Raw genomic sequence first — 16,174 nt, forward strand, 5'->3', positions numbered from 1 at the left:
CTTGCATTTAAATAGTTTACGTTTTTACACACACACACACACACACACACACTATCCTGAGTCTGTAAATAGTGCACTCTTGGGGGAGTTTGAGCAGCTATTGTCCCAACTGTAAGGATAAAGTTATGCAATTTTTTTTTTCCCTCAAGTGCAAAGCAACTAGAAAGCAGATTTAAATTGAAATCCATCCCTTCTGACTCGGAATCCAGTGTTTTTCCCACTCTGACACACCTCTCTGACTAGGGATGGCAGGAGGTTAGGTTAGTAGATTTTATAGCCTCAGGAGTGAATTATACATTGATAATGTATGAGGAATGATATAAATCCAAATGATATAAAAATACAATGAATATTTTCTTATTTTGTATTAAATTAGTATTAATCTATATGAAGTATTAGAAGTTTGCGAATAGCACTTGACTTAAGATTGACTGTTAGCATGTAATAGGCATCTAACCATCTAAAATTTGTTGATAAGAAGCAATATCTATGGTGCTGTGTTGTATGTGGTAAGGTACATCATCTCTTAAGGATTTTGTTAAAACATTTGTATGTATGTATTTTATAGAGGTTCTTTTTAATGACTAACATTTAGGGCTGGTGATGTGATTCACTACTTAGATAAACTGCTGCTTTTGACATTTCTTTACATTTCTAACCTTTTTATTAATCCTTAAACACTGTCAAGGTTTTTAAATTTTTAAAAATTTTAAACATTCATTGATGTTTTATTAAAATATATAATGATGTTACACTACCAACTCTTTTCATTACTGCTTGCTTTTTTTCTGTGGTAGACATTATACAATGCAACCCTGTTTATGGGATGCACTGAATTTTGCACTGTTGATGCTACTGATAGATTTTATGTTTTAATGACACTTGTAATCGATAAACTATTATGTAAGTAAGGTGATGATGCCAAAGACTAAATTTCCCTTGTCAACCTTGATAGTGTTTTAGTATAGATGTTCTTCCATTAGATACTGGAAATACAAGGGATTTTAGGTAGTTAATGAATGTTCATGTGAACTAAAATGCTCTCTATGTATTTTCTGTTGTGTAAGTACTTGTTCTAATCCAGTGTTATTGCATTATGTAATTGTTCTCCCTGGGAAAAACAGAATGGCATGCATTTTCCACAATACGTAAGTGACCAAAAACTAGCCTTTTTGCAATAAATTGGCATGCTGTTAACCAATGCTGTAGCAGAATCTCATAACCTTCTAGCTATTACTTGTTTTCACATTCAGATTTTCAATGTGCCAAAAATTCTTCCTAGCATCTACTGATTTTGTGGGTTTGTTGCAGAATTGATTCTGATGGTGGCATGGGAAATATAAATTTTTTTTCTTGCTTAATATTCTGCCATTTGCTGCCAGATGGCTGGGTGTCTGTGTCTGTATCTGTGCTGCCACTATGCACTTGATGACTTCTGAATGAAGGGAAATGTTGATTGTGGTAATGTTGAAAATAACAATTGCATGAAATCTTACAGGCTTCTGCTGAACTTGGCAGTTTGTCTACTGCTCTCGCAGCTCTTGGTTTTTAAGTAGGGAGAGACCAATAAGTCCTACATGCTCACCCAAATACTAAACTTTTAACTGTTCACTTTAGTTATGCTTCATTTAACTTCTCCATGTGTATGTTCAAATTGCCATATAATTTGTTATTTTTTAATGTTTTAACAGTGTTATTGGTCTTTCACCTGTATTCAGCTTCAGTTTTTATTATAACACACACAGGGAATGTTGTTAAGACAGCAGATATATCTAAAATGATTCTGTGCTGAGATTGTATATGTTGAGTTAACGTGGGAGGCGGAAGGGACCTTAAACATCTTAGTGGTAGATGGCTCTTTTAGGACTTAAAGCATAAACAGACTTAAAAATGTATTGCTCTTCCGAATTGGTGCTTTGCAGAAGATAGTTTAAATAATTTACGGAATAAATTAGAAGGAATACTAGTATACATACTCTACATAGGAACTTGTGCTTCTTAGAAGTAGTCATACTCCATACTGGTTTGAAATCTTTGGAGTTATTTGAAAAGAGTGAATGAGGTCCTTAGAAACTAATTTTTTGGAAGATCAGATTGTTCATTGATTTGGGATCTTTACATTTTTTTTTGCTCAAAAAATGAAGTACCTAGGAAAACATTCAGTAATGCTACTTTTCTAGGCAAACATTTTTTATGTTGGTGATGATAGACTTTAAATTTTAGAACTTTGAATATTTTTAAAAATCTGAATATTTTTAAAGCTTGTAAAAGCACATTGAAATCTTAGATCACTGTTGTATCTAACGTTAAATGGTATTTTTTCTTTCTGATAATTCTGCTTTTCCGCTGATTTCAAGACACTTTTTTTCATTGAGCTTTAATTGACACAATTATTAGCGAACACAAATGTCATATTTAATCACAGCTGTCTTAGCAATTCTTTTTAGTGGAACTACAGCTATTAATTCCTTGAACTCAGTTGACATACATGAGTTATACTTCCTTGTTTATTTTTTCTTTCATCATGTCAGGCACCCCCTGTAATGGCCTATCCTGCTACTACACCAACAGGCATGATAGGATATGGAATCGTAAGTATTTTTCCCAACACAGCTTTTTGAAAATAGGTTGACTCACATTTAACATGCATTTATTTCCCAATTTAACTGAAGAAAGAACTTAGTGCCACATATATCCTTAATGCCTAACACAGAACCTTGCACCATAGCATAGGTTTCATAAGTATTTCTAGAATAGTCATTATACAACAAATACTGTTTATTAATGTTCACTGTATTTACTTGGCTTATTTTTCCTCTCATAAGTTTGCTAGGCATTTTATACTTCATTATGAACTCATTTAAACATTAATGAGTTAACTCCAAGTCTTTGTTGCTGTGACCTTACATTAATACCAGTGAGGTCTTATAACCTGAATACCACTCTAGGGGAAGGGGGGAATTAATATTTCTTGAATTGTGTAGGGGGTAAATTTAGTTTAGTAAAGGCTGCAGAAATTTTCCTATGACATGATTGGTATAGTACAGAAATAGTCCCTTAAACCTTTAAGCTGCCCACAACCCACATTCTAGACTGCCCTTACTCTCCCAACTCTCTTAATACATAGACTCACATAAATAAGAATGAAGGTAGTGGCTTCAGCCCACCACACACTTGGCGGAACTGTTGCTGGTGGGAGGCAGCACTGCATCCGTTGGTATTGCTACTGTGGCTGCTTCTGCTACTTCATTTATTATACATCTGTAGCTCTTTTCCTGCATATGAAGAAGTTGCACAGCTTTTGGATTAGTAGTCATTACATTAAAAAGGTGTCTGCACAAAAAACTCAAAATGAATCTCTCACTACAAATAGGAGTCATCCTAAAAGGTTAAATAGAACTTGCAGAAAGATAAGATTTTAGAATATAGCATTTTAACCAAAATAATATGGTCAGTGTGTACTCTATTTTATCACTTACGTTAATTTTATACCATGGAGTGGTAATGTTTAAAGAGATGGTTGGTTGAGATTTATTTTCAATTATTTAAGAATGAACTAACCTCTTTGTGTGTAATTTAAGCCTCTTGGTTTTCCCTTAAAATGTCTGAAATAAAATGAAAGAACCATTGGGAGTAAACTTCTTCAAACAATCAACTATTTTCCCTTGTGCTTATTTGCATAATGGCGTTAAGAACTTGATTTGATATACAAAGGCAGTTTGCTTTGAAATGTCTTAGCCATTTTGTAGTTTCAAGTTTCCCATGTCTAAAGCTGGCAAATTTGGAAATTTTTTTGGTCTAAATTATTTAGTCTGTTTATCATAGTTTGAATTTTGCAACTCATATAGAAAAAGTTGAGCTTTTTTTGCAAACTTTAAAAGATGAGCACATTAAAGACTTTCCGCATTAAAAAAATACTCTTAAAAATTTGTAGCTGTCAGTCTTATTTGCATTTACAGGTATTTTCCCTTTGAGTTAATGCAAAAGTACTAGTACTGTTCATCCCTGTCATCCTTCTTGTTTACTTACGCATAATAAGGAAAATGTGAGTTAACATCCTTTAACTTGACATTTTTTGTTTTTTTAGCCTCCTCAAATGGGAAGTGTACCTGTAATGACACAACCAACCTTAATATACAACCAGCCTGTCATGAGACCACCAAACCCTTTTGGCCCTGTATCAGGAGCACAGGTACTAACATGCTACACGTAACTGTTTTAATGTGCTTGATGTGGAAGAAATATAATAGCAGAAAATCCTTTTATACAACTTGAGAAGCAGGTTATTAGCATTTTTTTCCCCTTCATTGTGGAATGTTATTTTCTTCGCGTATCTTTCTCATCTAAGAGTTTTTAGGAATATTGATTATTTGGAAAGAAAGGACAAGCAGATTACAAATATTAAAGATGGAAAATTCTTGATAACTTACAGTTGGTGGGTTCAGAGGATGGTTTTTCTGAGGTTAAGGAACCTTTTTTCTGATAATGATTCTGACATGCTCTCCTTTGTGAGCCTTAGAAACCTTGAACTCAGAACTCAGTGCCTTGGCTTGAATGGTGCTACAATAAAGGTGTTACCTTTGAGATGTTTGTGAAACTTGACAAGTCTTCAAAAGTTGTGAATGCTGTTTTTTCATTAGATAACTTCCTGCTGCTAAAGATCATATTTAAAAGCAAACCCCCCAAAAGGGCACAAAAGCTTGAAATGCCATGCTGACCTAATGTCTTCACAGGAAAGACTTTCCTCTTCAGATGTTTCTAAGGCCTTCTTCCAGTTCAAGAAAATTCACCTAAATATTCACTTTCTTTTTCATCTCATTGTTAGCATCAGGGGAATCTGTTTTTATCTGAAAAAAGCTTCTCCTCATTTTGGTTAGGAGAGGAGATATGAAGTTTCTCTGTTATTTACTTCTCTGGCGGCATACTATGGAATGAGATCCTTGTAAAGTGATAGGACAGCTTGTCCTTCTATATCTGTGGCTGTGCCCATATCGTTTAACAGTTAGAAATAATGACATGTGATTGTTAAAGTACACCTTTCTTGGCTTCCGATGTCAACTGATTGGTTACTTTATGTGTTTAATGCTATTTGAAAACATTCATGGGAGCGTTTGGTAATGGACTTATTCCTTTTCCACTTGAATGGATATAAGTATTACACTTGCCAGTGCATACAGTGTTACATTGCCAAAATTATTTGTATTGATCCAGTTGAAGCTTCTGTCTCAGAAACAGAATGTATTGTTACCTTAAGCTTGGATGCTGCCTGACAGTTTCCAAGCACTTTCACATACATTATCTAATCTTATTCTTGAAATAATCTTTAAGGTAGATGGGCCTAGGATCACTATTGTCATCATCCTTTATCTTTATAGATAAAGGAAGTTGAGACTTGGAAAGGTTAACTAAGTGGTGAAATGCAACTTAGCTCCCAGAATCCTTGATTCCTGGTCGAGTGCTCATTTGTGCCACACTGCCTCTCTACTAGTGCAACTCAGCCCCTGTGGCCACTACAGTAGTACTGTCTTCCTTTTGTCAGCAACGAAGCACTCTGCTAATTCCTTGGGTTTCCTGTTGGATTATAAACTATATTTATGTATTTGGGATATAACTACTGTAGTTGTCAAGAGCATCCTATACAATTTTGGATAATACTTTTAACCTTGAAACATTTTATATGAGGGTTTTTTTTTTTTAATATGGTAAAAAAAAAATCTTAGTAAAAAATCTACCTTTAAAAAAATTGCTGGCCCCCTGGCATGTGTTCTTAACACAGATTTTATATCCTGTTTCCTTTTGAAATCCATGTAACTTTCACTGAAACACCAAAAATAGTGCAAGAATTTCCAGGTTCTTTAAATGAAAGAGTGATAGAACTGCCTTTTTCTAATTATACCAGAAGAGAAGAGAATGAGAACATTAAGGTAATAAATTTCTAGTTGAGAAATCAAATTTGAAGTGTGAGTACTTAATTTTAAATATTACTGATTGAGAAAAACCTGTGAAGGAAGGAAATTGATAACTAGGAAAAGAAAATCAGGTGGCAGTAAAGTGGCTCAAAGAGGCTTTGGTCTTCTCCTTATGCAGTTATTTGAATCAGTTGAAAGTCAGAATCTTAAATTTTAAAATGTTACTTTTAATTCCTTTTCCCCCTTTGTTTTCCATATGTCTTGTCACAAAGTCCCACTAATTGTTCCTCTGCTATTATTAGCTCCACCCTTCTTGCAGTCTATATCCTTTGCCCAGATTGGAACTTTTCTTGCCTTTCTAGCTTAATCCATTTTGTAGATACTGGAGTAAACTTTTATAGGCAGCATTTGTATCATCTCATCTCCATATTCAGAAATCTGAGGAGACAAATCTAATATAACTGAAATGTAAGGCTTTCCTTCTGTCATAAAAACTACCTCACAGAATCTCCCTCTTTGTAAGAATAATAATGAATAAACAGAATATTCAGCTTCTTCAATTCCCATGCCTTTGTAACTCTCGATAAGTATCCAGTATTCTGCTGCTGTTTGTCTTTTCCAGAAGTCCTTTGTCTGTCATAAAGTACATTTACTCTTTACTCATTCTTAGTCATGTCTTGTCCCTTTTCAGTTCTTCTGAGATCTGAAGTTCTTTTCCTTATTCTGCATTATTTTTCTTTATAGAACTTACCACTACTTGACATCTGTTTGTCCGTCAGTCTGTCCATTTGTCCGTTCATCCATCCATCCATCTGATCTAGCAAGAGGCTCCTATATTAGATTGTAACCCTCATAGAGGCAGGCTTATATGTGGCTTGTTTACTTCTGTGTTCATGGTTCCTAAAACAGTGCCTGATTCATAATAGTTTTTGACCATTATTTGTCAAACAAGTGAATTTGGTTGAAAACTTACCTTTACCATTTCATAACTTACTCTGCTTCTCATTGGTATATCTTTTTACTTACTTATAACCATTGTAATAATTTATAGCAGTGTTCAAAATTGGTTTAATTTCATGGCTAATAGACCATAAGTTAAAATGTTAGATGACTGTCACCTGAAGAATAAAGACATCTTTAATTTCATGATTGAATATTTTTAATCATTTAAAAATTAAACTATTTATCTTTGAAGTAGGAAAGATTTTCTCATGCTTTAGTATTTTAATGATTCTTAGCCAGTCCCTTGCATTAACTTTGTCCATCCAGTGGTAGTAGTAACCAAAATAATTTTTCTTAATGAATTACCTTTTAATTGTTCTCTCATTGTTTTGCTCTTTTTTCAATAAAAATTCCTTGAGGCAGAGACGTCTCTTTGTACATTGTAAAGTAAATGATAGTTTAAATATAAGTCAAATGCCATCAAAATAGAATCTTTTAATCAAATCCCAGTTCTCCAGCTCTTTCCTATTCCTTGAAGTATTTCTTTTGGGAGCCATTACTTACCAAAGGCATAACTTGTAGCTCCTGGTCTCTTGCCTACTTACCATTGAACCAAGTTAATATTCTTGAGAGTACCTCAACCCTCCCACATATATTTATCATATTACCATTAGTGAGGTATTTCAAACAATGTGTTGTGTGTTCTAAATTGTATCTAGATTACTCTTAGTGCTGTGTTAGTGCCTGCTAGCGAGAAAGTAGCTAATACCTTCCACATGGCTGTTAGCTCAGACTTTTTTGTTCTTTAGGAAATGGTCTTCAGTATAACTTTAATAGACTACACTGTAGTGTTGAAATTATGCCTTCCTATACACCTATACACTTATTCTGTTCCCATTTTTTGTGCTGGCTTATTCTGTATTTTTTAAGATATTTTAACACAACTATTAGATGCTTAAAGATGGGTATTATATTCTTGTGTTTCATGCCTAACGTTGTAGCTTTTTTTTTTTTTTTTTTTTTAATGTTTTACATGAGTGCATCTTTCTAGATGTTTGACTACATGGAAAACACTAGATACCTATGGTTAGTGCTTTTTTTTTCTCTTCTGTGCTTCCTCACACTATTTGATTGCCTGTTACCGGTTACTAATGTGTTTATTAACTTGGGGAGAGTGGGGACTCTTAACGCCCTCTCGCTCATGCTTTGTATAAATCTTACTGGTACTTACTGGTATATAAATTGAAATGTCCATTGCTGGTCAATATTTTATAAACTCATTCTGCGTTGCATTATGCAGCTATTATGTTACTAAGCATGAAGACAGTTAACCTAGTTAGTTTCGCTTTTTTTAAGTTACTGTGACATGAACTAACATTCTCTTAATGAATGTTTATAAGACAGTTTAGATGTTGAAGATTTTTGAGGGGGAGGGTTGTGTTTATTATGTTCTTATCACTTATTTATGTGAGAAACTCAAACTGATCCCTTATCTGTTTTTCCAAAGGCAATATGAAAACCATAGTAGAGTGTTAGTGTGTTACATTTGGGGATTTAATTTTTAAATAGAGTAGAGTGTTACATTTGGGGGTTTAATTTTTAAAATAAGCATATTAAAAGTTTTATTGTTTTCTTGATTGGTATTGGGGGGCTTTGAGGGTTTTTTTTAATGGAGGATGTGGCTAAAGATGTAAAATGGCTGCTGGGTTTTGTTTGTATCGGCCAAATTTAAGTAAGTATGACATCAGTTAAGTGTCTGAAAGGACACAAGGGCTAGTTGTGAGTGCTTTTTACCGATCTAAATGGGGGCACTGTTGGCTTTGGATATTGGAATAATTCAAGTCTTACCAAAAAAAAAAAAAAAAAAGCCTTTTTAATGACTTTCCTGTGTATAAGAACTAATAGCTCTCTTTGCTTTTAGGCTTAGTTTAGTTTCTTTTGTTTGTTTTTTGTTTTTTTTACTTTCTTGGTATGTTAACTGTGGGTGTTGGCAGTGCCTCTCTGTCAGCTGATCTGCCCAGCTGCATTTCTGTGAAGGCCTTTTGCCTTGTCAGCAGTGTGTTGTGCTCATTCGTCCTTGCTTAGTAGAAGATCCCATGAGGGGATTTACTTTGGGAATTGGGATTTAGGACCATAGGTGAGAATGTTTCTGCAGTCCCCTGGGCATACCCAAATCAGTCAAAACAAAAATTCGAGGAGTCCCGTCTGCTTACCATTATTGTTAATAAGACAACATGTACGACCAGGCCTTTTCACTGGATTTTTGCTGAGAACATTTTTTCTAAAAGGTGGAAATCTAATTCTTGTTTTAAACAAAACTTAGAACATATTCATAAAATCTTGGGTGACTGTGAAGTTCTGCAAAATCTTCATGATGAACATCAGTGATTGTGTACAGCACTGTGAATATAGAAAGCACACAGGTGTATTGACTGTCTAACATTTACTAGAGAAGTCCTTTTTAAAAAATTATTTCTCTACTCTTAAACTTTTTTCTGTACATTAAAATATAGCCATGAATTCTAGCTGAGTTGAGACTGAGATAGCAGATTTTAGAGAGAAAGCAAAGCACCAGCCTTGGAATCAGCAGATCTGCTTTCGAGTCTGTTATTAGTGTCCTGGGGCTGCTGTAACAAAGTGTACCACAAACTCGATTTCTTAAAACAACAGGAATTTAATCTCTCACAGTTCTGGAGACTTAAAGTCCGAAAACAAGGTGTCAGTAGGGCCGTGCTGCTTCTGAATTCTCTAGAGGAGGATCCTTCCTTGCCGCTTCCAGCTTTTGGTAGCCCCAGTCATTCCTTGACTTAGAGCTGCAGCACTTCAGTCTCTGCCTCTTTCATATGGCGTCCTCCTTGTGTCTCTGTCTTCACATGGCATTTCCCGCTTTTTACAAAGACATCAGTCATTGGACTAGGGCCCACCCTAATGACCTCATCATAACTTGATTACAACTGCAGAGACCCTATTTCCAAATAAGGTCACATTCATAAATACATTCATAGGGGTCAGGACTTCAACATATCTTTTTAGGGGATACAGTTCAACAGACTCTCAGCTCGACTCCTCACTAACCAGGTGTTTCAGAGAAAGTTGTCTATGTAACTTCGATGAGCCTCAGTTTCTTTATCTATAGAATGGTGATTTTTACCTTGTGTACTTTGTAAGTTTGTTGAACAGTCCAAATGAAAATATTTGTAACTGACTTAGGAATGTGGATGTTTATGTTTTTTTTATCGATGATTATAAGGAACCTTTTTTGTCTTTAGAAGAAAATGTTACAAGGTTGCCCTATTTTCAGAAATTGTTTCTATTCCATGAGGCGTCCCTATTCCCAACTTCTGATTTATAATAATACAGTTTATATTTCTTCCCATGTGTTACAAATTATCTTTATTGTAAATATAATAATTCATAGTTCATTATTTTGAAACCTTAATCATGACTCACTATTATCTGATGACATCAGATAAACTCACAGAGAGCCACAGGCTAGGGTGGTCACTGGGGTGTGGGGATGGGGCAGGCTGGTTGAGCATGGTCTGCATTAGGGCCTGAATCATCCACGTGAGGTGTAGACGCTGGACATTGTTTACAGGAACCCGACACACCGCTCTTGAGGACTCTATCAGCAGCACCTGAATTGGCTCAGCATTTGTGGAGTTGGTGTTACCCTAAAGTACCAAGCTTTATTTTATAATAATTAAAATCTTTATTTGGTCGAATTTAATACAGTTTATAAGTCTCTTTTTGTGGGGGGGGGGGCAGACCTCTTTTGAAAATGTCTAAGTCTAAGGAACTCTGTCTTAGACGTTTTTAGTGGAAGCCCAATAGATAAATCAGGTAAAAGCAGGTAGCCTCAAGCTCATAGATGGAACACAGTTTGGAAATTTTTTTTAACCAAACCAAAGTGCCATATTTTCAATAAACAGCAAATAAGTGGTGCATTGTAGGCACATGTAATTATTATTTTGTCTCCTTATGTACCAGTTGACATAAACCTTACAGCTTTTCATTTTCTTTGTTTTTCAAGGGGTAAGAGTCTAATATGAATGAGCAGTGAACGTTTTATTCAGATAAGCTGAGCCAGTTTTCATGATTTCCATCCATCAAATGGAACTTTAAACAGACTTCTCTTACCCTTGCAAATAATTCTGATATACAGAAATGTTGTTCATTTTTGACTTAGGTCAGTTAATAGTATTTCCTCCCATGAGTTTAGGAAATCTTTTGATCTATTTCCCTCTCTCCAATTTGGTCTTCTTTAACTCTTTGTCGGTTTAGGTTGCCATAATTCTAAGGAGATGACTTAGATGCCATTTTGGAATAATGTCACTCCTATGTTAATAGTTTTAAGTTATGTGGACTCTAGCAGTAGAGAGGTTTAGAAACAACATACATTCAAAGAGAAATCCTCTTAGGTCACTGTCTGGTGCCCCTAAGACAAGATGAAGTAATGCTTTGAAGGTGACAGGAGTAAGGTTGGCGTAACTTTGTGGTGTTATTGATGGGCAGAAGCCCGAGATGGATTGTGTTAAGCATAAATGCAAGAAGCAGTTATCAAAAGGCGCTAGACTCAACGTACAGGACAGGCCCTCTACCTTATGCAGTAGAGAAAGAAGTCCTCTCTTTTAGCCATACTTCACAGAGGCAGCTGAGAATAGCATTATCTTTAGTACAGAATTTTGGAATGCAGCACTATATGTTTATATCCCTATGCATCTGGATTCAGTGGTCTGGCCGTGGTCTAACATTATTCAAAAACAACATACCTTTCTGTGCTCAGTTTTATATCTGACATCTCTGTGAAATCATATTAAGTAGGGCTTGAGGTTTCTAAAATGTTTCCATTGCACAGCAATATCAGGAAAATATTCTTTAAGCATGTACCCTCAGTGTATTTATATTTATATATCCCTATAACAATATGTTATGTACATTAAATAACATGTAAAAATAGACATTTTAAAAGGGTAAAAATTAATAGGGAAGTTCTAATACTTCTAATATCCCACTTTGGTGACCATTTTTATACAGAGCTTGTTTTATCACCAAAAAACATTTTAATTTAGCATGTTATAGAATGCTTATAATATGTGTAAGTCACTGCTAGTTGCTGAACAAGAGACAGGGAGAATATGTTTCTTACATCTGAGGAGCCTAAAGGTGAGTATAAAATGGAAGCACAAGTGACTGGTTGATGGTAAAATAAGAACTCTTATAAGAGCAACACAGACAGGACAGAGTGGGTCCTATTGTGTAAGACTAGATGAGCATTTGATTGTAGGTGGTAAGGAAGGTTGAACTAATATTTGAGTGACTAACATATGCCAGGGTGCTTTTTGTATATTTTAATCCTCAAGAGAGCCATTAACGGGGATGTGGGTATTGGGTCTTGATATTCTTAACCTCATTTTACAAAAGAGCCAGGATTAGATTCCTTTCCATCTTTCCATAAAACTGTGCTCTCTCATCCCAGGCAAAGGAAATATACCCATTTTTTCCTAAGATATTAACTTTGCTTCTTCAACAAAGACAAAATGAGTCTTTCCAGCATTGCTATTTGCTATCCAGCCTTTTGAATTCAAATTCAAATGTAAAGATGTGGCAAAGGTGCTTCTTCTCTAAGAATTTTAAGCACAGCCAAGTTTGTCCTTAAATACCCAGTCTTTTACTGTCCCGTAAGCTTTCAATTGCACTAGGTTCACTTTCTGAGACTGATGCTGTTTTCCTGTTCTAACATTGAAATTTTCTTTCTTTGGTGTTGAATGGGAGTAGAATGAAGGAGTAACCATTTTTATTTTATGATCTTTTAGTGTACTGATAGAATTCTTTTTAAAAAATTCCTTTATTCTCCGTATGTTTGCTTTTTTATAAAGTTAACTTATGATTTCTGTACTCTCGTCTTTACTATTCTAAACACACACTACAGCCAAAAAAAAATCTTTGCTCTGGAGATAAAAACAAAGATTTTTGGTAACATTAGATTTTTTTTTTTTTTTCTATTTCAACCTTTTTTTTTTTAAAGGTTGATTAGAGTGGCGGGAGGGGGTGAAGGAATGTCAACTGAGAGTTGCCATCATCAATTACTTGTACATTTTAGTATTTTTATTTATATGCGACTCTTCTTTCACTGCTTCTCAGTATTTCATTTTCCTATAAAATGAGAAGACTTTAAGTATGTCTGTATTAGACTAGTGAGACTGACTGCTTTGTTTAAATGGCATATTTAGTTGTGAGATAGGTCGATTTAATTTGAACAAACTGATAGCTGTACTAATTTTTAAGCTCTGTGGGAATTTTGGTATAGAGAATGTTACTTGAAATAAATGAGTGAAAGTCTTTTTCTTTTGTTTGGTGTGTGTGTGTGTGTGTGTGTGTGTGTGTGTGTGTTGGCATATTTGTAGTACAATTTTACTGAAATGGTCAGGTACAATTTGTCTTATGCTGGCTTGTAAAATATGGTGATTTTGTAATTAATGATGGTCATTGGATTTTTTCTTTTTTTAAATTCCTTATCCTCCAGTACGTAGCAACCCTGCGTGTTCTTTAATCTACTCCCAAGAATTACAAGTAAAGGAGGGTTAACGTGACTTTCTCAGGCTCTTTAAATCCTGCTGCCTCTCACCTACCAGGATCCTGTTGCTCCTTTGTGTACTTTGTTCTTCCTTCTTTCCTTGAGCATTAACTGGGCCATTGCAGTATATTTCCGTTCCTTCTGCTTCCTTATTTACTCGCTGAGCTGACTACCTTCTCACCAGTACATGATGTGCCTATGCTTCGGTACAGGTGCCAGGAAGGGGTGGGACCAGCTGGTGAAGGGCTGCTCCGTGGCTCAGTCCTTGGCACTCTCTGCAGTCAGCCAATCCAGTCTGGGCCAAGGTTTCATCTGCTTGAAATGGGTGTTGATGATACGAAACTTACTGCAGGGATATTAAGTCTTGTTTTCTCATGTTTTAGTTTAGCTACATGTTTTTTGTAGGTAGAAGACATATGTATGTGTTTATTTTGCCAATTTAACAGAATAGTAGAAGTATTAGTTAGAAACTAGCACTTTAAAAATTGATCCTCTTCAACATTGTTTTTAAACCTCCAGGACTTTTCTCCAGCAGTATGCACACATATGGAAAAGAACAGAATTATGGTGTTCCCTTTGACCATATTCTTCAGGGGCATTTTCCTCTGAGACTGTCAGGTCTTCAGACTGCTGCCCTCATGAAAATTTGATTTAAGAAGATGTTTTAGTGTGGGGCTCTCATGGGAGACTTGATTTTGGATGCTTATGTATCTGCAGTAAGCAGGGGGTTTTTGTTGTTGTTTTTAAACTTCAAATGAAAAAACCTGTTTTGGAGAAAAACCTAGTTAATCTTAAACTCCCTCCAGCTCAGGGATCACTTTACTTAAAATCATTTCGCTTCTGAATGGTCATCCTGGTTGGTCTGAAAGGTGAGGAGGAAGTGTCTTTCTAATTAAGTTGCACCTTATTCTGTCTCTGCACGGATGATACTTGAATCTCCAAACCCAGACCTGCTGTCCTGTCCTCCCGTCTGTAGCTGCTTGTGTAATTCCATCAACTTTTCCATTGTCTCTTCCCATTGTCTTTGAACATTTATTTCTGAGAACAAGGTGTGGATTAAGAAAATGACTCAACCACTAATATAACTGAAGATGATTTCTAAACCTGTAAATGAATCTTGGCATCCAAAATAACAAATTGCATATACGTGGGGTGTAATATTTGTTGGAAACTCATTGGCTCTTCATTCTCTATAGTGCTTTTCTTAAGAAAATAAAAAGGTAGAAATGAGATCACTTTGACCCAGCAAAGACAGATTTTGAGCCTTGAAATCCTTTATAGGAATTCAAATGTTGAGGTATGAATTGAAACTATTTCTACTTAGTCTTAACTTTGATTTAATGCTCAGTTGAACATTCCTGTGCTTGCATGCCTCTGCAATCTGATGCAGGAGGAGTAGGAAAAAATTAAAAGTTTGTTCCAAACTAAAATGGCTCATATTTGGTTTAAAATACTCTTAAAGTAGGCTTGGTGAAGGAGATACATATATGAAGTGAACATCTTGGTACTTTAGGGATACTAAAGATATGTTATGGAGTTCAACAGTCTACTTGCCTTACTGTATATTCAAATTAAACAACAGGAGCAAATTCCAAGAATCAAGTGAATGTATTCTAACAGGAAGCTGAACCAAAGATCTTAAGTATTCCATATATTCAGGGCAGTATGCGGGTAGTTGGACCAGATAACCTCTAAGCTCCTTCTACCTCCCAGAGTATAAGCATCAGCTGTGGCATGTCCAGATAAACAGGCAGGAGACAACTCCATGTCAAAAAATTGTGAACACTGAGAACAGGACTTTCCACCTCTTATGAGGAAGGAAGGAAAGGGTATTGCAGCTAGATGTGTTGGGTGTGGACTGAGGTCAGGTTTTTCACACCGTTTGACAGACAGCCTGGACACAGGAAGCCATCTTCTGTGTCTCACAGTTAGGCTGTGGTTCCCGTCTTCCCCTCTCCCACACACACATGCAATAACAGTCTTAACCATGGGTCAGCTTATTTCGACCTTTTCGGGTAAAAGACTTTATTCCTTTGGAATTCAGAAACAAGAATTTGTTTTCTGAAAAACACATGCCATTGGATACCCTTTAACTTGATGTGTGACTGAAACTTTTGTTTTAATAATTCCACCTTCTGCAAGGGCTGCCATTATATTTATTAAAGATGACAAAACAAAAACCACTTCTTCTTTCATTACATTTCCTGCTTTCATGTTCTGTCATTCTGAGATCTTTTTTTCTCCCCCTCTCTCTGTCTTCTTTTCCCCCAGCTGTCGGCAGCATCCAGCCCCTCCAGTCCCAGTCCTCACAGAGCTTCAGGAAAGGACCCTTTTGCAGAGCTCTCTTTGGAGGATTTCTTATAAATCACTTTAGGTATTGCTGCTTGTTGGGGGAGATGGGGACTTAAATATCAATACTTTTTAAAATTACCAAACATTAAGCACAATTTACTCTTCTCCTTTGTTTCTTTAAAGGACTCTAGGTTCCCTCTCTTCCTCCTCCTCCTCTGTTCTTTAGGTGAAGAATAGATCAACACAGGGCATAAGGACAAAGAACTTTTGGAAAATATCTTTAACATTATTAGAAGATGTGAAACCAAAGGACAGTCTCACATATGTACATATAAGCATCCACTGTGCACAACAGATGGATGAGCTCAAACACCACCCGTTAAAAACTGGGTGTTTTATTCAGTCTTAAAAGATTTATAGAGAACAACACAATTTTACGCACTGGATTCAAGCT

At 35.6% G+C, this 16,174-nt stretch overlaps 1 protein-coding gene across 10 annotated transcripts in view; it reads left to right on the forward strand.

Moving 5' to 3' along the window:
- The window catches only part of PICALM (phosphatidylinositol binding clathrin assembly protein), a 106,835-nt gene that overhangs the window by 88,415 nt on the left and 2,246 nt on the right, over positions 1-16,174 (forward strand). For 4 of the 10 annotated variants that reach the window (XM_068556744.1, XM_068556743.1, XM_068556750.1 and 1 more), the window contains 4 exons: positions 1,125-1,148; positions 2,532-2,591; positions 4,088-4,192; positions 15,700-15,802. In XM_068556744.1, coding sequence (XP_068412845.1) covers positions 1,125-1,148; positions 2,532-2,591; positions 4,088-4,192; positions 15,700-15,792 — 282 coding nt within the window. In that variant the 3' untranslated portion in view covers positions 15,793-15,802. The remainder of the gene's footprint in view (positions 1-1,124; positions 1,149-2,531; positions 2,592-4,087; positions 4,193-15,699; positions 15,803-16,174) is intronic. The other 6 variants (XM_068556746.1, XM_068556745.1, XM_068556751.1 and 3 more) reach the window with 3 other exon arrangements.

Source organism: Eschrichtius robustus, chromosome 11, assembly GCF_028021215.1.
Source record: "Eschrichtius robustus isolate mEscRob2 chromosome 11, mEscRob2.pri, whole genome shotgun sequence".
NCBI classification, from domain to species: domain Eukaryota; kingdom Metazoa; phylum Chordata; class Mammalia; order Artiodactyla; family Eschrichtiidae; genus Eschrichtius; species Eschrichtius robustus.